The 24,407-nt window shown below is 33.1% G+C and overlaps 1 protein-coding gene across 4 annotated transcripts in view; it reads left to right on the forward strand.

Moving 5' to 3' along the window:
• The window catches only part of PDGFC (platelet derived growth factor C), a 219,570-nt gene that overhangs the window by 101,538 nt on the left and 93,625 nt on the right, over window positions 1-24,407 (forward strand). For 2 of the 4 annotated variants that reach the window (XM_012448489.3, XM_012448488.2), the window contains exon 2: window positions 12,298-12,358. The exons of the other annotated variants lie outside the window; for them this stretch is intronic. In XM_012448489.3, coding sequence (XP_012303912.1) covers window positions 12,313-12,358 — 46 coding nt within the window. In that variant the 5' untranslated portion in view covers window positions 12,298-12,312. The remainder of the gene's footprint in view (window positions 1-12,297; window positions 12,359-24,407) is intronic. 4 annotated transcript variants of the gene reach the window in all.

Below are 24,407 nucleotides of genomic sequence, written 5' to 3' on the forward strand. Positions count from 1 at the left end.
CAACAATTAGCTGGGCATCATGGCATGAACCCATAGTCCTAGCTACTCAGAGGCTGACGTGAGAGGATGGCTTGAGCTGTAGTCCTAGCTCAGAGGCTGAGGTGGGAGGATAGCTTGAGCCTGTAGTCCTAGCTACTCAGACGCTGAGAGGGGAGGATGGCCATAGGTAGAGGTTGCAGTGAGCTGAGATTGCACCACTGCATGCCAGCCTAGGCAACATAGCAAGACCCGTCTTAAAAAAAAAAAATAGAGAAATATTTATTTAGTCTTTTATAAATCCGAAGTTTTTGACTAAGAGGCATTTGAAGGGAAGGTGTAAACATCTTCCTTCCCTTTTCTCAGATTTGTTGGCTTTTTTGTTTCTTGAGCTAAATCATAGGTAGGCTACTGATCCACATTTTCATTTTAGCTGCCTTGACTTTGTCATTTGTAGAAATTCTTGGCAGAGCGTATAAGGACTGTTTTGCTAGTAATAGGTTTCAGTTATATTTGAGTTTTCACCATTTCCAGGAACTATCTTAGAAATCACTTTATACTTAAGCCTCTCAAAAGAAAGGCTTAAGTTGGAGTCCTCAAAACTAGCTATTTAATAAATGGTTAAAAGATTCAAATAAATATTATAGAGCTGAAGATCTATAATATGTTTCCTTAATTCTTTGAAAAAGGTCATTTTATGGTGTATATTCATTTTTCTTTCTTTATTATAGTTAAGACAATTTATGAACAATATAATACACTGCTATACTTTATCATCTGTGACATTTGGTGAACGTCCCATAAGTTAATGTTGCACATCAGAGATAATGCTCAAAGCTGTTTATTTTCTAGAAAATACTTTATGTCTAGTATTTGACCGTGCCACACTGTCATCTACCGGCATTGTAAGTCTCCTGAGAACTACTACTGCCCATGATAATACATGCATATGACATAATAATCACCAGATTATAGTTGCAATTCATGGATGAGCTTGGGCCTTCAGTGTTTTGACCAGGAATTGCTTGATACTTTCAGTTTATTGAGTAAGGGGAAGATCTTTTGGAGCACTCGGATGTAAGTAGTCTTTGAATTACTTTGCATAGAGGACTATCTTTGAGTCAAAGCTGATTATTTTTCATTTAAGAGACAGGACCTGTCAATTAAATTCTTTCAGCAAATATCATGAATTGCAAAGTAAGTCCAAGGACTGTTCTGGCAGGGTCCTTGCAATTAAAACAGTGAACACATTAGCCTTGGTGCTATGTTCATGGACCTTAGAACCATTATTTTACATTTAAGAGATTAAGTTATATAGTGTCACAACTTTTACCAAACCATATCCTTTTGTGCTATTATTCACTAAATATTTTTTCTTACATTGAGCAAGAAATTTTTTCTTAAATGAATAGATTTTTAAAAGTTATAGAAAATGTCTATGGAAACAAAATATGATTTATATATAGTGAATATTTATTTTCAACTGTTAAGATGAAGAACATGCCCTTTTATGTAGTGCTTGAAATTATATTAAGATAATTAATGGTGCAACTACCACATCTTTAGAAACAGTGGTTCATAATCATTCTGGAACCAAATGCCTGGAAGGAGATTGTTTGTCACCATCACTTCAGGAAATTGACAGTAAGGAGTGGGCGCTATTCTCACACTGTTCTTTCTTAAACCTGTCCTGAGTCAGCTCCTAAGGTAGATGAGTGAAAAGGAATTGAAAAACATTAGTGTTAAAAGTGGGGTTTGTAACAAATAATATATGTTTTGTGTGTTTTATGATCTCATTATACATTTAGCATTATATGTGAGCATTCTTCTTCGTGTTTTTCTAGTTTGAGACAGGATCTTTCTCTGTAGCCCCAGCAGTGATGCAGTCACAGCTTTCTGCAGCCTAAAATTTCTGGGCTCAAGCGATCCTCCTGCCTCAGCCTCCTTAGTAGCTGAAACTGCAGGCATGCACCACCACACCCAGATTATTTATTTATTTGTTTATTTATTTTAGAGATTAATTTCTGGGCTCAAGTGATCCTCCCGGCTTGGCCTCCCAAGTGGTGGGATTATAGGCATGAGCCATTGCACCTGGCTGGCATTCTTGCAATGTGAAAACTTTTAACAGGAGACTATGGATACAAATAAATTTTTAATTTTCTAGCAATCCTAGAACAGTTGTGTACCTAAATGTTTATTTGGTGCAGGAGTGTTTCTTACCAAAGGTCAAGTCATTTGAAATTATTCAGCAGAATTAGCATGGAATGTTGGAATATATAATAAGACATATTTTGTGGGCTTAAGTAATTTCCAATCTAGTTAAAGAGATGAAACTTAAAAATATCCTCCAATTAAAGAGTCGTGAAGGTCTCTAAGCTTAAGTTGTAAAGTGTGTGAGTCTAAAGGATGTTCATCAGGCATTCCGATAGGATGAGAGCAATGTGCAGTCAAGGTCCCAGGGCTTCGGGCAAGAGTCAGACTGATGGGCCTTTTGAAGCCTTGAGTCAACGGTGTATTCCAACTGGAATGCATCAAAGCAATACCATCAATAATGTTTGCGAATGTATGTGCTAGAAAAAATAAATTCTTAGTCAGTTTCTTTAGATTTGAAGATTTAGTCTTGTTTGGATTTCTTCTGTGCCATAGCATCATTGCTTGTATTTCTCAGAAATCTGTATCTTTGCCATATTGTTTGAAGTTCGACTTGCGTGCACACACATACATACATTTAAGTATATTATATTAGCATATATTAAATGACAAGCACACTAAATGACAGCAGCTGTGACTGTCATAGTTTAATCAGAATGTGCAAATCTATTATTTTTAATTCATCATGGCAAATAAGAGATTTAGTGATCTTCTATTGTATATAGTATTTTATTAAGAGGTTTGTTGTTGTTTGTTCTTTAGTTTATTAGTTGTTTTTTTCTTTAAAATTTGCCATTGATTTGTTGGGAACCAAAAAAAGCATAGATTTATTGGGAAAACTATTCAAGAATAGTCTTTAGATTTCTATAGTAAGTGGTAGTACAGAAGTATAAGCATGTCACCAATAAATCCTCAGGTTCACATTTATCTTTCTGTGTGCAAAACATGACTAGGATTCTAATGTTGTTTACAAGAATATTTAAATATCACTCTCTGTCCCATAACTCTTATAAATCAGCCATAGACTCAATTTAATCAGGAATAATATTTTTTGAATAGTTTTTATTTAGGGTCAAGCATAAAGTACTTATATAGTATATTCTAAGCAATATATTCTTCTTAATAAATCATACTTCCGGGTGGGTCTTGAGTAATTTGCATTTGAATTAAAATATTTTAGGCACATTTTCTATTTAGTTTATGTATATGTACATATTGAGCCAAAATTGTTGAAGGCTTTAAAATAGCCAAGAATTATAACAGATAAGGATTTTTACACATGGCCCATTTACACCTGGTGTATTTCTTCACCCATTTTAACTTTTTGATCGTATGTGCATCATTTCTTATCTTCAGTCAAATCTGTAAATCAAAATCTCAGATAATGTATTTCGTTTTGGTGAGACTCACTGGGTCCTTGTAATTGCTAGTTTTCTCAATCTGCAGTCTTTGCCGGGGAAAAAAATAAATCTTAATCATTTTTAGGCCTGTTCATCTATAAATTATCTAGCTTTCTTTCAGTTGCTGCCATTCATTTCTGTTCTAGTGCTAATATTTGCAAGGCATTTCTTGTGAACTTCCCATTATAAGCTGATTAAAACCCCTGTGTTGGCATCTACTAAGAGAAGTTGCAGCTGCTCCTGTAAACTGAGCAGTTAATAGGAAGGAAAATGAAGGGTTATAGCCTTTTCCTTTTCACATTGTTTTCCTTGCACCAGACTCTACACAAAAAGCTCCTGCTTGTGAAGAATCATTTTGTTTGCCTGTAGGATTTTCTCTCTGCATTAACTTTTAGTATTTTGAACCACTCAGCATTCAATATTTTCTACTCTCTTTTAAACTTTAACTTTTCCTTTGTACAACTTATTTAACGAAACTCCAATCGCTTTACAAAGGGTAGCTTTTTTGGTCCTGTATCTATAGCAAGATATAGTATACAAATAAATTACATTATAATTGATTTCAACTTTGGAAACCTGTGTGAACATGTATCGGTAAGAAAGTCACTTAGTTACTTTTAGGAAATGGCTGTGTGCTAAAAGGATTTTTAATCTTCAGTGGTGTTTATGTATCAACTGCTTAGGGTTGAGCATTCTTTGGAAGCAGTCATCCTGTATTTTGTATTAAATAAATTTGTATTAATAAGCCTTGTGGAAGTATCTTTGTAATATTAATTTATTTATAGGTGAGGAGAATAAAATCCATTTAAATACAACAGGGATAATACTTTGTCCAGGAAGATTATGGAGAAGAGTTAATTTCATAGAAACAGAATAAAGGAAACTCTTTATGAAGTAGGAGATAATAATATGTCAGGTTCTCATCTTTTCATTCAAGACTTAAGGCAAAAAATTTCTCCTTAAATTCACTTCAGCCTTGTGGTTTTATAACACTGTGAAATATTGTCTGTTTTGAACACTTTAAGGTTTATTTCTAATGAAATTCCTTTGAATGCAATACATGGGTAAGAGGTGGGAGGAGAAGGAAAAACATCATATTAAGCTAATAAGAGAAAAAACTTATTTAAGTGTTATATAGAAAGAATTGAAAGGGAGAAGACATGATAGAGGCATGAAGTGGAGAAGCAAATGCATCACTTCTGTTAAGTGGATTCCTGATTTATCGCTGGCTACTAACCATAATCTTAGTTTTCTTAGTTTTCATTGTGATACCTGAAACAGAGAATGTGGAAAGTCTGAACGTTACAATAAGTGACATTTAGAATACTACCTGTCAATATGGGAAAATACATATACCATAAACAAAAGCTGCATATTTTTAAGTTTGGGAGTTAAATATACAAGAATAGCTTTTTGACATTATAAAAGTTATATTTTCTTAAATTAGATATGAAAGACTCATAATTTGAGTGTATTAAAATGTTTGTGTGTGACAAAAGCCATCACAATGCTTAAAGAATAAAGTCAAATCAGAACCAGTCTTATTCTCAATCTTGTTCAGCAAAATGTTTAATTTAAATAGACACGAAGAGGCATATTTAGTAGAATATTTTTATTTCCTCATCTGATTCTTTAAGAAAGTATGAAATTATCAGTATCCATTTTATTATAGGAAATTTATTTTATTTTTACATATGTCCAAGTGGTACACAAATGTAGTGTTAATTAAAGATTACAAAACTCTATTGCACCGAGGGGCTGGAAAACTGGTCTTCTTAGAGAAGAGGAAGATTGGTGTATGAGAAAGCTAAATAATCCATGTTGAAGACAATTGTGAAAACAACAGTAACTATGTAAGAAGCATTATTCATATGCTAGGATCATTTTTATTTAAAACCTAATCATATTAAATTGAAGATCCTTTCATCAACAGAAGTTCAAGTTAAAAAAAAAAAATACCAGATTTTGAAGTAGTGATTTCATCGATTGAAATTAGAAACTAATGTGAGAGTTCATAAACTGATCATGAGTTTGGAGTAGGATATACTGAATTTGAGACATTTTGGAATGTGATTTTGTGGTTTGGAAAAGAGTTCTGGGCTATTGCTATAGATTTAAAGAGCATATGTTTATGAAAGCACTTGAGAACACCAAGTGTTTATGATTATAGAAAGAGTACAGGTTAGAATCTTGAAGAAGAACCAGCTGCAGGTAGAAAATGATAGAGTTCTATAGAATACCTAAGGTAGTAAAGGAAATAAGAAGTGGTGCCATATCACACAAGAAAATACAGCCATTAAAAGATCAATTAAGAGCTAGCAGGTGGTTCGCTGATAGAAAACTGTTAAGACAGTTTTCTCATATAATAGAAAACAGTTGAAACAGTATGTATTGCTTACTTTTTAAGTCATACTAAGAAATAGTATGCTTCGAATTTTGGGAGAATTGCTATTACACATCCTCATTGGGTTTTCCTAGGATGTTTTTGTTCACAGTAAAGCATCACCAGGTTGATCTTCTACCAGATGTTCTGAGCCTTTCTTTGCTGTCTTAAAAGTTGGTGACAGATAATCCTTAAAGAGTGGTGTTTACACAGGACTTGTTTTCAGAACAATTTATTTTCCCAGCACTAAAATTTTATCCGACTTTAAAGTAACCTGTGAAAGATTTAGTTTCCAACTCAACAATTAATTTTGCACTACATAAATATTTCATTTGAAGTTTCAAAATACTTGCCTTTATTTTTGGTTACAGGTATGATCATCACTAAAACTTTTAGATAAGTGACATAGGATTTAATACACTGTGTTTTTTGTCAAAAAGTTATTTAATTTCCTTAGATCACATTACTGTTGTCATTGAATCATGTGATTTGGTCTTGGCTGGGTGTGGTGGCTCACACCTGTATTCTCAGCACTTTCAGAGGCCAAGATGGGTGAACCACTTGAGGCCAGGAGTTTGAGACCAGCCTGACCAACATGGTAAAGTCTCTTCTCTACTAAAAATACAAAAATTAGCTGGATGTGGTGGTGCACAGCTGTAATCCCAGCTACTAGGGAGGCTGAGGCACAAGAATCACTTGAACTGAGAAGCGGAGGTTGCAGTGAACCAACATCGATCCCCTGTACTGCAGCCCAGGCGACAGAACAAGACTCTGTCTTGACAAAAAATGATTTTGTCTTTTTAAAATTTGAATCTAACTTCCACATGTTTCTTTTATACTCAGATAAATTCTTAGCACTCCCATCATTTCCTTTGTTTTGGGTTTTATATTTTCAGTTTTATGAGTTTTGTTTAATATGAAAACGTATGAAACCTAGTGATTATCACAAGTTGTGAATGGCAGGAGCAATAAGTCACTGAAAATATGAACCTCATGAGATTGTGTTGATTTTTCAATTCTGTAATCTTTTTCTAGATGATTTGCTGCTCTTCTTAAGGTAACAGCAGGGTATGGGAGAATTCATAGATAAATGCACTTGAATTGACAGATGAGTACACTTGGCTTTGGTGATGATGTTAACATAGCTCTCTGTACACCTCTTTCACTACCATGACCATCACCCATCACCACCATCTCCTGAAGCAAAAACAAATCTTAAAGATAGTGATGTGAAGAGATTGCATGCTTTTAAAAGTCACCTAGTTTAAGAAAAAGAAGTGTCACCTGGCATTATTGCCTAGAGCTCTGTCATTCACGTAGATTGCCCTGGTATATGTAGAGCAAAGGGCCAGGGATTCAAGGCGTCGGCCTGGCTGCAGGTTGTCTGCCCTGTCAGTGAGTATTTGTTGGTTGTTGACTACATTATTTACATGTAATTGTAAAATCTAGATCTACTTAGAATAAGGTCCATACATACTTTATTGAAAGTTTCAGCTTAATATGCATGTTAAAGTATTTTATTATTGATTAAAGATTTAAAATGAAATATTAAAAAATTACAATTTAACTTTTTTGTAAGGACTTTTATTATACTGCACATTTTATAATGTACTCCATTGCTATATTATACATTTTTTGGAAAGGAGTAAGTGAAAGATAAGGCGATCCCAGTTATTAATTGTCTTCTGCATCCCATTTACACCACTCAGTAGCAGCTACAGAAGTGATGATGATTCCAGAACATTATATGAGCCTGACTCTAAGGAATGTTAGAGATGCACTCACTATATACCATTTTACCATACATTTACTGTACTGTGTTCACTAATGGATTAAACAAGAGAACCTATTCACTGTACTGCTGTCAAGGAAAAACTGTTTTAGTTAATATTAAGCAAAATATTAGATTACCTATATAATACTTAAATATAGATAGTACTGGTTTCTTTAAACTTTCTTTAATATCCTTTACGAAATAGAAAGTCTGATGCTATTGGTCAAAGGGTACAAAGTGTGAGGATGAAATGGGACCTAATGTACCACGTGGGGACAATAGTTACAATAATGTAATGAAATTGGCTAAGAGGATAGACCTTCACACACACACACACACACACACACACACACACACACACAGTAACTGTGTAGAAGTGAGAGATATGTTCATTAAAATAAAGTAAATCTGGTGAAAGATTTTAATTATGTCATTACAACAATTCCTTAGGAACCAAAAAATACAACATATGCAATCCTTGTGTTTGCTACTACTTTTCTGTCTGATCAAATGGGCTTTTTTTGCTGTTTAAAAGAAAAAGAGTAGAGGAAAACTTTACGGTGTTTTGTTAAATGAGGTACTGTCAATTTATTCAAAAAAGAACTAGGATCAAATTAAATCTATTTTATGCTACCCGGCCTACATACATGGCTCAAGAGAACCACTGCTCATTTTAAAATATATGAATTCCTGCTACAACTCACCCCAAGGGTACTGTTTACAGTTGCCAGAGAAGGAAGAAGCTTTTTCATCAATCTATGCCTGCAGTTTGGACCTTCCGCCCTGGTGGGGTTCATGATTTTTATTACGTTTTTTTCTTTGTTCATGGTTTCTTAATCTAGTTAGAAGTTTTCTAATGGGTAGAGTGGTAATAGTAGTATCTTTTACAGTGTTGCTTTAAGATAGTTCACATGAGTGGGTAACAATTTCTGGCTTATTCTAGGTGCCCTGAAATTGTTAACAGCTTTTAACATTTGCATTTAAAAACTATTAGAGTATATTCATCCTTTTAAGGATGCGCAATTGAGTTATCTACTGTATTCTCTTTGATATACATTTTCTGATAAAAAGTTTTCTAAATTTCTCCAGAAAAGTTAACATTTTAAAAAATTAAGTAATTAAATAATTCCTAGACTGCTCCAAATTATATATTGGAGATACATTTTTCCTGAGAGTATATCAACCACTTTGATACAGTTGCATTGGAAGTATATGAAATGTTGTCCCTATGTTTATGCTGGACCACTTTGTGTGTGTATCTGCATGTGTGTGTGTGTGTGTGTGTGTCTGTATGTTTGTGTGTGCACACATGTATCTTCTAATCCTAAAATGAAAACCTTATCGATTGTTTTGCTTCATAATGGAAAAGTTATTTTTGGAGAAAGTGTTCCTTTAACCTTGATTTCATAGATAAAGTGGTTCATAGATGGCTTCTAGGGGCCTGGTGAATATTTTGAAATTATATTCTATTGTATGAATTATGAAAGTATATATAATTTTAGATGATATAGATATATAATTTTCTGATTTGACCATCCATACCTTTCATCAGATTCTCAAAACTTTCTCAAGCCATTGGTTTAAAAGGATCAAACATAGCTTTGGTTTTTAAATAGTTGGTTTAGAAGTTTAACATACTTGAGGAATTTTGAAGGCTAGTTTTATAATTGGAGCAATTATAAAGGAACAGTGAATTATAGACATTATTTAGCAAATCATGTTAAAGTTGGTTTTTGTCTCAGAAACGTTCTCCATCATTGTATTCTTCTGTCTAGGTCATCCTTACTGGCACGCTCTTCGTCATAATGGTGCTACTGTATTGTACTGCCATACCACAACACGTATCATCAGTTCTAAACATTACCTTTCAAACCCCACACCCAGCACAGAAAAATAAGGCCGTCTAAAACAAGTTTTCACCTTGGAATCGTGGTGAGGAAGGGAATTGCAAAGAGAAAAATCTCAAATTTGTTATTGATTAGTAGATACTTTTCCCCCAAGTCTAGCTAAGAAAATGGTATTTTATTTTTAAAACAGTATTTGACTTTTGGCTTCAGAAAGGAGAAAATAATTTCTTCATGTATATGATGCTTTTTTGAAGAATGTTTGAAGTTGCTTCTTTTATTTCAGATATCTCATACATCCTGATGAATTAATTCCAAGTATGAATTTAATATAACTCTGTTCCATAGAAACAGGTTTTATGACATAGTAATCAGTTGCTGGTGTCTTTTTGTAGAATATGGGGGATCTCAGTTAATTCTTAACACAGTGACCTTCAGTAAGCAATGATATCCTTTTTATCTACCAAACTTTATTTGTAAATATGTTTGCAGGTGAAATATAAACTTTTTTCTTAGGCAGTTTAGCCAGTCAGCAAATATTTATTGAGTACCTATTATGTGTGAGGCACTGTGCTATGCTTTAGGAGCTGTAATAGTGAAAAAATAAACTAAACCAAAACAATAACAAAAACAAGAAACAGTGAAGCAGAAACTCTGGCAAAAAAAATGTGATTTTGTTAGTTAAATTATGCATAGATACTTTAAATAATTAAGTAATCAAATAATTAAATGAATATATATGTAAGACAAGTTCATTGTGAGGGATATGAAGTGTTTACTTTAATAGAGATTCATTTTTTTATATTTTAGCCCTAATCAGTAAAAACATTTGAAATGATCTCTTGTCTTCTCTAAATTAATATGGAATTTGCCACTTTTTAATGAGTATCAAATTCTGGAAGTATATTTATAATTTAAAGTAGAATTCAAGTAGTAATCAACCATACTAATTCAAGGAGTGGAATGAAGCCAGAATCCAGCAAATCAGTAATAATTGATGAAGTTGTCTCCTACTTCATTGTTAATATTAGAAAGACCCTACAGTAACCCATTAAAAAGCAGTAAAACAGTTATTAGGATCACATTAGTTATTATTTAAAGTTATTAGGATTGCTGCTGTTTTTGTTGTTTTACCTATCTTGAGATAAAGTACTGTAAATATAACAGCCATTGGCAAGTTTATGAAAACAAAAAGTTGCACTCAATGGGCTGAGTTGAATAAAGAGGCAATAGGAAAATATACACTTGTGAATTAATCACACAAACATCAGGTTGAAAAATTTCCTGGAATAGGGTAATATAGTAGATAGAAAAGAGTATTTAGACTCAAAAGATTCGGATAGAATGTCAATGTTGTCATTAGGAAAAATATAGTGTCCAATTTTCTGAGGATATTCACCAGGCGGTGACCAAGCACGGTCCGAGCCATAGGAGGACATAATTAATAATACCACTCTCCTTTATTCTCAAAAGAATAAATGATCCACAACACTCCAGCCTGGGTGACAGAGTGAGACTCCGTCTCAAAAAAAAAAGAAAAAAAATGAGAGATATAAATATGTTTGTATTCATTTGAGCAAAGTGATTAAGGTGACTCCATAAAAGAGAATAGTTTTGTTTTTATCATGTCACTCTTAAATTTGCATTAATCTTTTTTGATTAGTTGTGTAATGTCCATTCTTTCAAAGTGTGTTATCTTGAAGTCAACTCACAGACCATGATTACAAGCAATATTAAAACTTTGACTTTGCCTGTGATAAGAGATAGATTTCATTGAATTAAAATTCAATGGGTTTACTAAACTGAGTGAGAAAATGGAAGAATTATTTTTTGGTTTCATCAATTTTCAATCTAATTTTGAGTGTTCTTCAGTTTATTATCTTTGTCATCTTCAAGAGGTACTTCATGCCTTTCTGTTAGCTTTGAAAATGAAAATAATTTTATTATTTCTGTAAGTAATTATCAGCAATCACAAATTTTAATATTTTTCCCTATGAATTTTATCTTACATGTGCAATTCTCAAACACTTTCATGTGGCTTTATTCATGAAATCTGTTTGATTTCAGATGATTTACTTTATTTCTATAAAATGCTTGCACCTTTGCTTTTAAAATTTCTTCCTGGAAAGCTGTTGGAGGACTTGTATTAATTTGAAACAAAAGAAAACAAAACCAATTTTTACACTAGCAAATGAGTTTCTAACTTCAAGGGTCCTTTATCAATAGCAAGAAGAAACTAATTCTGCCAAAATCTGAGAAGTTTTTAACTCACCATCAGGAGGACTACAAAACGTTGGCAAGCAAGTGTCACCTTACCATATGGAACTTTTAAATATACAGTTTCTGGGACAAGATGTTAAAGGGTAATAATTGCTACTTTGCAAGGTTATTAAAAGCATTAAAAGCTAATGTATATGAAAAGTATCTGACTAGTAACCTGCAGTTTTGAGTAGATACTCAATAGCTATTAGTTAAGTTAATGAGCAAGATCTGGGAAGAACGAAGAGTCAAGGGGATAAATCCTACCAAATAATGCTCTTTCTTTTATTTTTTTCTATGCCAGCCAAGACCCGCTCCCTTAAAGATTAGTACATGAATAAAAGTTCATTTGAATGACTCAGATAGTCATTTTTACAAGCTTATGTGTCTTTCCAGTCATTCAAAATTTTTTTTTAACTTCAAAAATCCAAAATTGAAGATTCTGAACCACCTAGATTAGGATTTGAGGTCACCAAAAGACTCAATTTTACTATCTCCATCTACTGGCAGGGAAGAACTATATCCATGCATCTGGACTGGCATAGAAAAGAGGAGAAAGATCATTTAAAAGGTAAGCGAAACGTATATTTTTATTTACTCTGAATTTTAAAACTTTTCTTACCATAAACTCTATTGTTCTTTCATGTAATTAAGGTTGATACAATGAACCATCTTAGAGCAAGAGAATTTGTTTAGGTGGTATAATACTCGTATCTGATTCTTCAACATGAGGAAGTGTGGACGTGGATGCTTTCCTTTCATAATGGGACTACTTTCTGTCTTTGCACTTAGTAAGTTTCCATGTAGTCATTCCAGTGCCTTCATGTTGTTTTCACTCATATTCCTGCTAATCATTAAACTGCAAAAATGTCTATATTCCCACTTCTGTGTATTCTCTGACATGTTAAAGATAGTTTTACCTGGCAAATTATTTCTATTACCATGATTTAGAAAGAGTAGAAGTATGTTTTTCAAGGTGTGATTTATTATTCTGGTGTTTCTAATACTTTTTCATCATCTCTTTATAATTATTTTAATTGAGCAGGAATTACTAAATCAGTTTCTTATTAATTGGCAGGTAAGAGTGGTATCAGTTCTTTTTAAAAAACTGGTATTTTGCTTCTCCCTCAAAAACTCAAAATTGCATTGGTTTACTTTTGACAAGATTATTACACTGTGACCAAACATTGCAGTATAATAGCTGCTATAAAATAAATCATTTGATGGTTTATGTGGTGGTACAGCAATAGATCTGTAAGTTTAAATCATGTATATTAAATAGTTTTATATTTTAAGTCTTACGTTATTCATTATGCATATCTTTCTTTAAAAAGCCATATTTACCCTTGAGAATAGAAGTAAAAGACATTTGTCATATTATTAGTATTATTACTGTTGCTGCAATTAAATAAGTATAATTTGTACATTTTTTTCCAATTAGTTTTCTCCTCTGTGCCCACGCCAGGTGTTTGTTCATATCTTTGCTTTCTTTCTTGAGATAGTGGTACATTTCTTTTAGAGGGATGGATGGATTTATAAGGAACATAGTGGAGAGTTTTCAACTAGAAAACTAGATTTCATGGGCAAGAATTGTCAAGGAAATGGTGTTCCAACATGGCTGTTCACTTGCTCAAAGGTCATGAATGCAGCTGGTCCCTTTGCTGGGTAGGGGATTACACTTATACAAACAGTGCAGATGCCATAAAGAAGGACACTCAGATCTTCTTATGGCATTAGACAATGTCCAGTCTGACAGATGTCTCTTCACAGTTGGCCCTGAGATCAGAGGACAAGGGAGTAGGTATTTTTGAATAATGTTGAAGGAACTAACGATAATGGGGTGTTAGAGAATAATCTCACCTTGCTAACAGAACTTCTGGTGAACCTCATAAAGTCAGTTCAGTCCCTATTTTGAATAAAAGCATATGTCTGCTCAAATCGATTCCATCCTCTATTTCAAATCCTCTTTTAGTCCCACTGTCTCTTGATCTTCAGATCGATTTTAAAGCTAGTTATCATAAAGCTAGCTGTTGCTGAAGAATTATGCTGATTTTTTATAGTCAAGCCAATTCTAGAATAAAGGATACTTAAAATCTTCATGTTTAAGCTTATTCACTCTTTTTTTTTATAGATCAGCTAGATAATAAAAATAATGTGCGCTGAGACGGAATGATAACACAATTGGATATTGTCATTAGTATTAAAAATGTCTACTTTGGGAGGCCTGAGGCAGGTGGATCTCGAGGTCAAGAGATCAAGACCATCCTGGTCAACATGGTGAAACCCCGTCTCTACTAAAAAAATACAAAAAAGTAGCTGGGCATGGTGGTGCGTGCCTGTAATCCCAGCTACTCAGGAGGCTGAGGCAGAAGAATTGCTTGAACCCAGAAGGCGGAGATTGCGGTGAGCCGAGATTGCGCTATTGCACTCCAGCCTGGGTAACAAGAGCGAAACTCCGTCTCAAAAAAAAAAAAAAAAAAAAGTCTTAGCTTTGAGAAATTTAAGCAACCTAACTTCCCACAAACTATCCAAACTGTATTATTAATTTATGGTTTTAATTTCTTTAAAAACCTAATGTTTATATTCTTCATATATTTACATCACTTTAATATTCACAAGAATTGTTACAGGTGGGGAGTGTGGTGTGCGGGAGGTAATTTTCCTAGGAGGGCTGAATGGACAGGACATTCATGACTAAAGTTTGTTTAAAGTTAGCCTGTGAGGGGCAATCGTGTCCCAGGATAATTGCCCTTTATTTATACCTGATAGAGTTATGTGGAATTACTGCTGAAACCAAAGATCTTGCTGCAAATATAACTTCTAAATTTCAAATATTGTGTATGGAATTGTAAACGCTTATCACTTACTGACATTATTTAATCACATAAGATAGAAGGACATGATTTGTGTAGAAGTGACCTAATTTAGTATTTTTCTTGCTTTTGATTAGGTTCATTACATATATATTATATGCATTCACTTTTGAACCTAAAATGCAAAATGTAACAGGAAGCAGTAAAGACTAATTTTTAGCATTTATATATAAATCTATATATAGTAAGACTAAAGTAAATCTATTTCTGTTTTCTTATTTTTTTGAATTCATTTGTTTTGGTCAATTCAGAGCTTAAAAAGAGAATTTTAAGTATCTTTTAAGTATTTATTAAATGCATAAACTGATGGGCTTATTTGCATTTTTTTCTATTAATTAGTAAATTTGGTTTGGTTATCATTTTGTTGCTACTTTCATTGGTAAATTTTAAACATCTTCCTATCAAAATGTTCGTACTCTACCTAGATGTTATATGCTCACAAAGTAATAAATAACTACTTTCCATATTTTAAATTCCTTGTAAATTCTGCTCTGAATTTTGTAAATTATATGTTCAATACAGATAGAAAATTGACAGATGCTGAGTCTCCAAAACAGATGAAATTATTTATTGAAAATATTTTCCTTCAGCCTTTTTGTTTAAAGCATATACAATGTGAATTTGTGCTAAATCGCATCAGCCAGTTTTTGCCACAACAGTGTTATTAGGTGTAAATGTATTATTCTGCTTAAAATATTTTAAAGTAACTAATATTTTACGTGAACTTTCTATATTGAATGGTAGTTTTAATTCAAAATCTACTACAAAGATACATGCACACATATGTTTATTGTGGCTCTGTTCACAATAACAAAGACTTGGAACCAACCCAAATGCGCATCAGTGATAGACTAGATAAAGAAAATGTGGCACATATATACCATGGAATATTATGCAGCCATTAAAAGGGTTGCATTCATGTCCTTTGCAGGGACATGGATGAAGCTGGAAACCATCATTTTCAGCAAACTAACACAAGAACAGAAAATCAAACACCACATGTTCCCACTCATAAGTGGGAGTAGAACAGTGAGAACACATGCACACAGGGAGGGGAATATCACACACCGATGGTTGTTGGAGGGTGGGGGAGTATGAGAGGGATAATATTAGGAGAAATACCTAATGTAGATGATGGGTTGTTGAGTGCTGCATATCACCATGGCACGTGTATACCTTTGTAACAAACCTGCACATTCTGCACATGTACTCCAAAACTTAAAGTATAATAAAAAAAATAGAACATACATTTTAAAAATTAAGATAATGTTTAAATAAATACATTTTAACCCAAACCTAAAAAAAAAATAGGAGAGTTGATTATATATTTTTAAAAATCTATAGTGAATCTTTAAGGTGAATGCTGCTTTTGTAATATGAGTTACTCCTAATTTTTTTTCTTCCACATTCTGGTTTTGGCCTCTTTAATGTACAATTGAACAGAATAAAAAAAATTATAGTATTGCCTAAACATGTTTCACGATAGTGAGGTGTGTAATTGTGTGTGTATGCAATTATATTCATTATTAATTGGATGTAATAAAGGCTTTGAGGATATTCTGTGTTTATATACTTGGTCATTTATTCTATTTCATAATAGGCAAGAAGATTATTGAGCCTGTATTTTAATATGTCATATCCCATTGTATAGAACAAAAATAAGATTATTTTTTACCATTACCTTAAGGCAAAAATACCATGTTGTCAAATCATTAACATTTCTATATCACATGCCTCGATGCTAGAAAAATTTTACAGATCCCCTCTGCTGAGTCTTTTATGATGCAAATTGGGATAGAAATTGTGGCACTCATAATAATAGTCACACCAGGATAACAGACTTAAATAAGGCTATTCCAGGTAATCCTAAACGTATATTCACTGTTATTATTTTTGCTGTAAGAATAAAAAGTTCTAACTCTCACTGGCTTAATAATAAAGGTTATTTATTTACTCACAACACTGAGAAGCCTAGAGTTGGGGTGATTTTATTGTGTGACTTGAGCTGGGATCTAGCTCCATTTTTCTATACTACTGTGTATCTGCCTACTTTTGTGAATCAGCTTTTTTGTTAGGCTAGAATCCGTTATGATGGCTAAGTGGCTACAGGAGTTCAAAATCTCACTTCTGTACCCAAAACTGTCTTGTGCCCAAATTTTGGAAAAAAAGCTAATCTATCAGAGTGATCCACACAGTAAGGGAAATGGGCTTATATTGATTTTCCAGGAATACTTCTAGGTAGGGTCAGTTCAGCCTTTATTCAGTGGCTACTTGAGAGTGATGTTGAGGGATGATGAGAAGATGCTCTCTATATTAACGTTCCTTCACTGCATATGGAAACTTTGCTGTGCACTTCCTGAACACAGGCCCCCATTTGTTACCAGAGTTCATAGACAAGAGGCTAGTGTTTGAGTTCCTGTACTTCTTATTAGATTCTTGAGAATTTCAAAGTGTTTTTTAAAGACAGCATCAAGTCAAAGAAATGGTAAAATTTCTACAAAGTTGCTCCTTTTCCTCCTTCTTAATTAAGCTGTAGAAGGAAATAAGAAATTTGCCCCCCCTCCCCCCCAACAGACCCCCGTGTATAGTGCTCCCCTCCCTGTGGGGGTGAGGAGTAGGGGAGGGATAGCATGGGGAGAAATGCCAGATATAGGTGAAGGGGAGGGAGGCAGCAAATCATACTGCCACGTATGCACCTATGCAACAACCTTGCATGTTTTTCACATGTACCCCAAAACCTAAAATGCAAAAAAAAAAAAAAAAAAAAAAAAAGTTGCTAAAAGAAATCAAAACAAAAGGGATAGGAAAGAAAGTAATGTGGCATCTACTGAAGCTCTAGGAGTCTGAATTTTTTAAGCAGTGTGAACCACACCACAGAAAATCAACAGCTGGATAGAAAGAGCAAAGTTATGGGTGGGAAGACTTATTAGACATTTCCCAATATTGACTCTACAGAAGTGTTCATGTAAACTATCTTTAAATAAAATCCATGAATCATTAAAAAAAAAAAAAAAAAGAAATTTGAAATCACTGTCTAAAAATCACTGTTTCTTGCGTAATCAGTTTGACCTTCATAAAATCAGAAGGGTTATACAGATGATAATGATGTGTTATACCTTACATATGTCCTCTTTTTTGATGACATCAGGAAAGCTAGTATTTGTGGGTAAATTTTCTCTCTCATTCTATTTAAGTTAAACAGAATATGATAGCCAATGTTTTTCCATTTACTTATAGACTGATTCATAATTATTTTATACAAATATCATTTCATTTAAACTTTAAGTCAACCCGTGATTGTCACCAGTTTATATAAAAAATAAACTAAGATATCAAGTGGCTTCCCTAAAATAACAGATTTTATTATCAAATGGATTATATTTTACAGTTTAGATAAAATAATGACTGTAACTGTGGCATTCTCAAGGTGTGGTAAATTATAAAATGTGTTTTATTTTCAAAATAAGTAGGTATATTAAGAAAATGGCAAATCTCAATGATGTGTACTCTGAGTCCTATCACTTTCCACTGAAATATGTTTGTAGGTTATTACGGATGAACTTTGAGTATGACATCACATGTAAACTAAGGGACTCTGTTGGGGCATATAAACTGTAAATCATATTATCTTTATCATGTGCAGGGTCTGGAAGTTCAGGAGTGAAGGATGAAATTTTGAAGTAATATGTTAAATTGTTTTCTGCCACGTTTGTATAATATCAAGTTCCTTTATAGTATCAATATGTATTAGGTGGTGCCGTGTGCCCAGAACAGGTTATGGGCTCCAGTAAATACATCTGACCTTCTAGGAATCATAGTATAGTAGAAAAGTGAACCCATACATTATGATTAAAATATTCACTCCTAAAGGGAATGTACACCAGGAATCAACTGTTGCCTTCCGAAAGAGGTAACATCTGAAACTGGCTTGTTTACTAGTACAGTTGGTCTAGGAATGATACCAAATTACAATCCTGGAGGTTATCGCATGAAGAGGACAGGGCTTTTTTTTTGTTTCTGGTCTACTAAGCACCTGTAGCAGTACTTGAAACATAATAGGTTCTCAATATATAATTTTTGGTTATTTCTTTCTTTTAGGAAGAAAATGATTATCTTCTGGGATAAGCTCAGGAGCCTCAATTGGACATATTCTAAATAATTATAGTAGTTTTGTGGTTTACCAAAGATAGCAATCACTTTTTTTTTACTTTTCCTTAGTAAACATTCGTGTAATTGGTAAATAGTTTGAGGTAACCAACACTATCTTTGTTGGTTGTTTTATTTTGCTATTGTTTTAAAGATATGGGAAATGATAATAAAGGAAAAACTAGAGTTTGTTTTCCCACTAGCCCATTATCATACTGTTATATTAATAGAATTTAAAATATTAAGCATGCAAATGGAGTAATTCTATATAGTTTGAAATTGATGGTGAGAGATTTGTTTGTTCTGTGGACCTCAAGTAGCTTCTCTTTAAAGAATCAAATAAGATTAGGATGAAATTACTCTGGATTTTCTAGAAAAAACATACCAGCTCATGGAGTCAGTGAAACTATATGTGGATATAATGTATGTATGTGTATGTGTGTGTGTGTATATATATACACATACATATTATACATGTAGGTATATATACACACATATGTGTATATATGTGTGTGTGTATATATATATACCTATATGGATATAATATGTATATATATATATGTGTGTTTGTGTGTGTGTGAGAGAGAATTTTAACTTAACAATTGTTAAAAGTGAATTTTGTTAACTAAGAGTTAAGGAGATTGAAAGCAGATGTGGAAATAGCTATATCAACAAACTAGCAACATTAGGATACAGAAAAATTACCACAGGTGACAGAACAGTGAGCATAACAAAGCACAAATTAAATCGGTGAATATGTATACTATCAACGTATTCAATAAGGATGGGAAGTGGATGCATCTCACTTTAAGAGAAATGCATTTTTATGTAGTTTGAAAATAACACACATTCACAAGCAAATACATCCAAAATGTCACAGTGCATTTGTGAGGCATATCTGTTTACTGGTGACATGTTGCTACAGTCTTGAAACAGAAGAGCAGAATCCAGAACTGCCCAACTAAACCAAGATTAGAGACCTACTTCTTTTTACCTAATTTTAATCCTGCCATTTCTTTTCTGCTAAAATCAACATAAAACATTAGCATAAAGACATGGATGATATTTTAGGAGTTATATATTATCCAGAAATTTCCTTGTCAGTGTTGTCCTTATTAATAATGTAGCATTTTGAAGGATTATAATTTGAATTGCATTTTATGATTCTCTGACTACCACCTTCTTTTACCCATAATATTTCTTTAAAGGGACCAAGAGTATACAATGCATAGTAAACATTATAGAATTGCTTTGATTTTAAGTGATAAACTGCCTACTTACAGATATATAGTGATTCTATATAACTGAATTGTATATATACACATAGAGTCCACAATTTTATAGTATTTACATCATTAATGTCTCTTCTTTTCCTTTTTTATATTTTTTCTTCATTTTAGTGTTCAGTACCTCTACCTTAAGAGACATTGGGTATGGTAATCTGAAATTGTCTATAATCATAATTTTTAATGTAATATTTATACATATTTTCATTTTTCATGTCAAACTCATTAAGATGTACAAGATTTATTCTTGTTAAAGTATACAAGTATGCAAGGGTCATGTAATACATATTTTAGTGATTTGACTATAAATGTTTGTTTTATTTCTTTGGTAATTTGAGTATATTGTCTGTTGGATATAGGAAAAGTAAATGTTCAATAGAATATTATCAAGTTTTCTCATCCCTAAAATACTAGTAAAGTTGTATGTTCAAAAAAAAATGACTGTTAAAACAGCAGAATATAAGCACAGAGTCTGAATTTGGTAGACTTAATGTTTGTCACTGCTTTTTCTTTCTTCTTCTGATTATAGGCCTAGTTGCTTGAGATTTACATAAAACTTTGACAGTCATCTGCAAATCATAAGTGTTTGGTGGCAAACCTCTTTGCATTTTAAGCTGAATTTTTTGGGAGCTGCAATTTAACTTAAAAGAAAATTTACAATTTTTTTTTTTTTTTTACCACAAATAAGGCCCAGATTTTCAGTCTTTACATTATGTTTAATTATAGTCTAATTGAATAGTGAATTATAAAGGGAAAAAAAGATGTAAACACAAACTTAAGTATATATATTTTAGCCATGAGCTTTATGACTGAAGATATAAAAATAGAATTCAGATCTTTTAATAACCATGTAGTTTTCTAGATTATATGCCAAACACTGCTATATTTGTAATGAGCGCCTTGGCTAAAAGGCATTTGTTTTGAAGCAAAATAGGGTAGATCTTAGGTTTTAATAAATCTGATTGGAAAAAATAATCCATTGAAAATACTAGTTGCCAAAATGAGAAGGACTGTTGATATAAACTTACTGTAAGTACTTCTGAAATATGTAGATTATTGGAAGAAACTTTAGACAATAGGGAAAAACTCATTGTTAGAAGAAATACTTGAAAACAGACAGTTTATGAATTTAAGTTTCAAGAATTAATAATCATTACTTTCTTTTTAATTTTTTTAATATTTTATTTTTGAGGCAAACTTTTGCTCTGGTGTTAACAAGGCTAGAGTGCAGTGGTGCCATCACAGCTCACTGCAGCCTCAGTCTCCTGGGCTTAAGTGATCCTCCCACTTCAGCCTCCCAAGTAGCTGGGACTGAAGGCACATATCACCATGTCCAACTAATTTTTGTATTTTTTCTAGAGACAAGGTTTCACCATGTTGCCCTGGCTGGTCTCAAACTCCTGAGCTTAAGGGATCCACCTGCCTCGGTCTCCCAAAATGCTGGGATTACAGACATGAGCCACAGTGCCTGGGCTAAGCATTATTTTCTTAATAAAATTTGTCTATGTGGAGAATTCATCTAACTTTATAGCTCCTTCTATATTCTTAGGAGATACACTACTGCTAAATAATATTCATAGAAAAGGTGTTGATTATTTTACATATATATACAATTTCAGCTAATAGCAATATCAAATATTTGCATCTATTAAGAAGAAATATGTTCTGTATAGGGAGCTTACTACTGAGGAAAAAGTTAAGCACTGAGAGTAATGGTGGCATTCAGTTATTGAATTATATCTCATAAATAAAATGTTACAATTTTTCGGGGTAGTTTAGATTAAACAGGTTATTCTCTAACTTTTAATCATAGTCTAACTAATACATGACCCTTGACGTTGTATCTTTTGGAAAGTTTCCTAGAACAAAATTCTTAAATTGTATTTTATTAATGTGAAATAAGTTAACATATTTTGATTAACATAAATACTAAATGAAAAGTAGCTGCAGTTACTGTAATGAGTGCTGACAATTGTGAGCAAAAGGAAATACCCGTAATTCAAACAGCCCTGTGTACAATAGGAGGTGTATTAGTTTTCTAATATTATGTAAGAAATTTCTACAAATTTAGCAGCTTAAAGTACCCTTTATCAACTCTCAGTTCTGTCAGTTAGAATTCCAGGAACACTGTGTGACTGGATTCTTGTTAAGGGTCTTAGAAGGTTCACATAAAGGTGTCCACTAGACTCCTTTCTGGAGGCTGAGGAGAACAGTCCGCTTCCAAGCTGATCATGGTCCTTGATCTTTTAGAACTGAGGTTTTCATTTCCTTGCTGGCTGTCATCCTTAGACTGTTTCTTAGCTTCTAGAGGCTTTCCACATCCATTGGCACATGGCTTCCTGCATTTTCAAAGCCAGCAATCAGGAATCACCCTCCTGTTGAAATCTCTCTCATACTTTGAAGTTTCTCTGGGTTTAAGAAGGACACGGTTTATCTTTTCAGCTCACTTGATAAAGTTAGACGCACCCAAATATGATTAACTCAGAGTCAACTAACCTAATCATGGGAGTAATATCCCATTAGATTTCACACACTCAAGGAGAGGATTATAAAAAGATGAGGGACACTTGGAGATCATTTTAGAATTCTGCCTATCATAAAGAAAATGAGATCATTAGTAGGAAGAAAAGAAGACAGACTTTAAGATATTGAGTTGAGAGACAGAGAATTGGTTGGTAGAAAGGGTTTTAGGTTTTTGGAAGTGAAGGAAATGGAGAAGAGGAAATGGCAGAAAACTAGAATAGAAAGACAAAAGGAGGAAAGAAGAAAAATGTATTTTGGGGGGGTTCTAAAACCTTTTAGATTTGTGACAAAAGAGCCCTGGGGGGGCGAGTGGAGGGGCTCCCCTGGCACTGGCCAGATATGAGGCCCCACCAGCATGTTCCCAGCACCTGCAGGGCAGGGCAAGGCAGGACAGGGGCTGGCATGAGGGTTTAATCTAAAATGTCATGATTTCATAGGCCCTAGTAACTCTGTTACACAACTTGATGAGACATCTCCAAAGGCAGTGAAGACAATGAGATTTATCCTATTTTGGAGAGTAATCAAGTATATAAAAGAAAGGGGATGTTGAGGGGCAAATGAATGAATAATGGTACTTACAAAGTAATGGTAATCTCTCCATGATCTTACTGCAAATACAACATTCAGTTTTGTGCAGTATATCTCCAAATTATGAAAACCAATGAGGCATTGCTAAAGACTGTTGTTCTGATATTATGAGTATACAAAAGTTGCACTATGAAATTGTCAGATATCCTACCATGCATATCACTTCTTGTGTTCAAGGTCCAATCTAAGCCTTTCACTTTAAAAAAAAAAAAATTGTATTAGAAATTCAATAAGGGATATTTAATTTTTTTTTTCTCATTGGAATTTAGCATACTTGATTGATGTTTATGGCCTGGAGGCTATAACTAACCTAGTTCTTATATTTCTTTGGTGTGGTTTGATGACTGCTTATTTTATAACTGCCAATTGTGGGTTTCATCTCATTGCTAAATCTCAGCTGGTTGAGTATAAGAACACTTCTTTTCTCAGCAGTGCCAACTTGGCCTTTCCCTCAATTCTCTCCCCAGCATTCTAATAAAAAGGAAGAGAGATGTTATTAACAGTATCTTTTAGCATTTCATAAATGTGAAAAGATTCCATGCCTAGTAAACTTGGAAGCCATTTTGTACTACACTCTCCCCGTGGAAATTTAAAATTCGTATTTGTATATTCATGCACTGAGAAGTCTTACAACATTTCTTTATATGTGTATATTTTAATATTTTCATATAGTGCTAATAGTTCCCTTATAACAAGAAATTGAAACCATTATTTTGACCTTGTTTTATTTTTCAGAATCATTTAAGATTTGAGGTTAATTAGTAATTCTAGTTCATGTGAAGCTCTGAACTCGTATTGCATACCTTTTTTTTCCCTGGAAGTTATGAGTCCATATAATGAACTATTACTAAGAACCTTCCGCCAGCTCAGTTTCTAAAGCAATAGTAATAAAAAGAGGTTAGAAGCCATAAATGGTGTGTGGTATGGTGTGCTGATTGACATTTCAAAGATCAGTGAGAAATGCTCAAAACTGCCTTAGTTCCTACTACGCCACTTCTGTTTCTTTTCTCTTCACATTTCATTTTCCTCAACTATCATAAAACTCCTCTTATTTTGCCGTATATAAAATTAATGCAAATCTTTGAATAATTAGTTGACTAGTTCTGCAGCTTTTATTTTTAAGTTAGGGAGCTTAATTCATTATTTGTAGTTTTTAAAATAGAATTATATCTAGTTTATTTTTATTCTAAAATGTTTCATATTT

Source organism: Aotus nancymaae, unplaced genomic scaffold, assembly GCF_030222135.1.
Source record: "Aotus nancymaae isolate 86718 unplaced genomic scaffold, 86718_ANA_hifiasm-v0.15.2.pri h1tg000033l, whole genome shotgun sequence".
Classification (NCBI taxonomy): Eukaryota; Metazoa; Chordata; class Mammalia; order Primates; family Aotidae; genus Aotus; species Aotus nancymaae.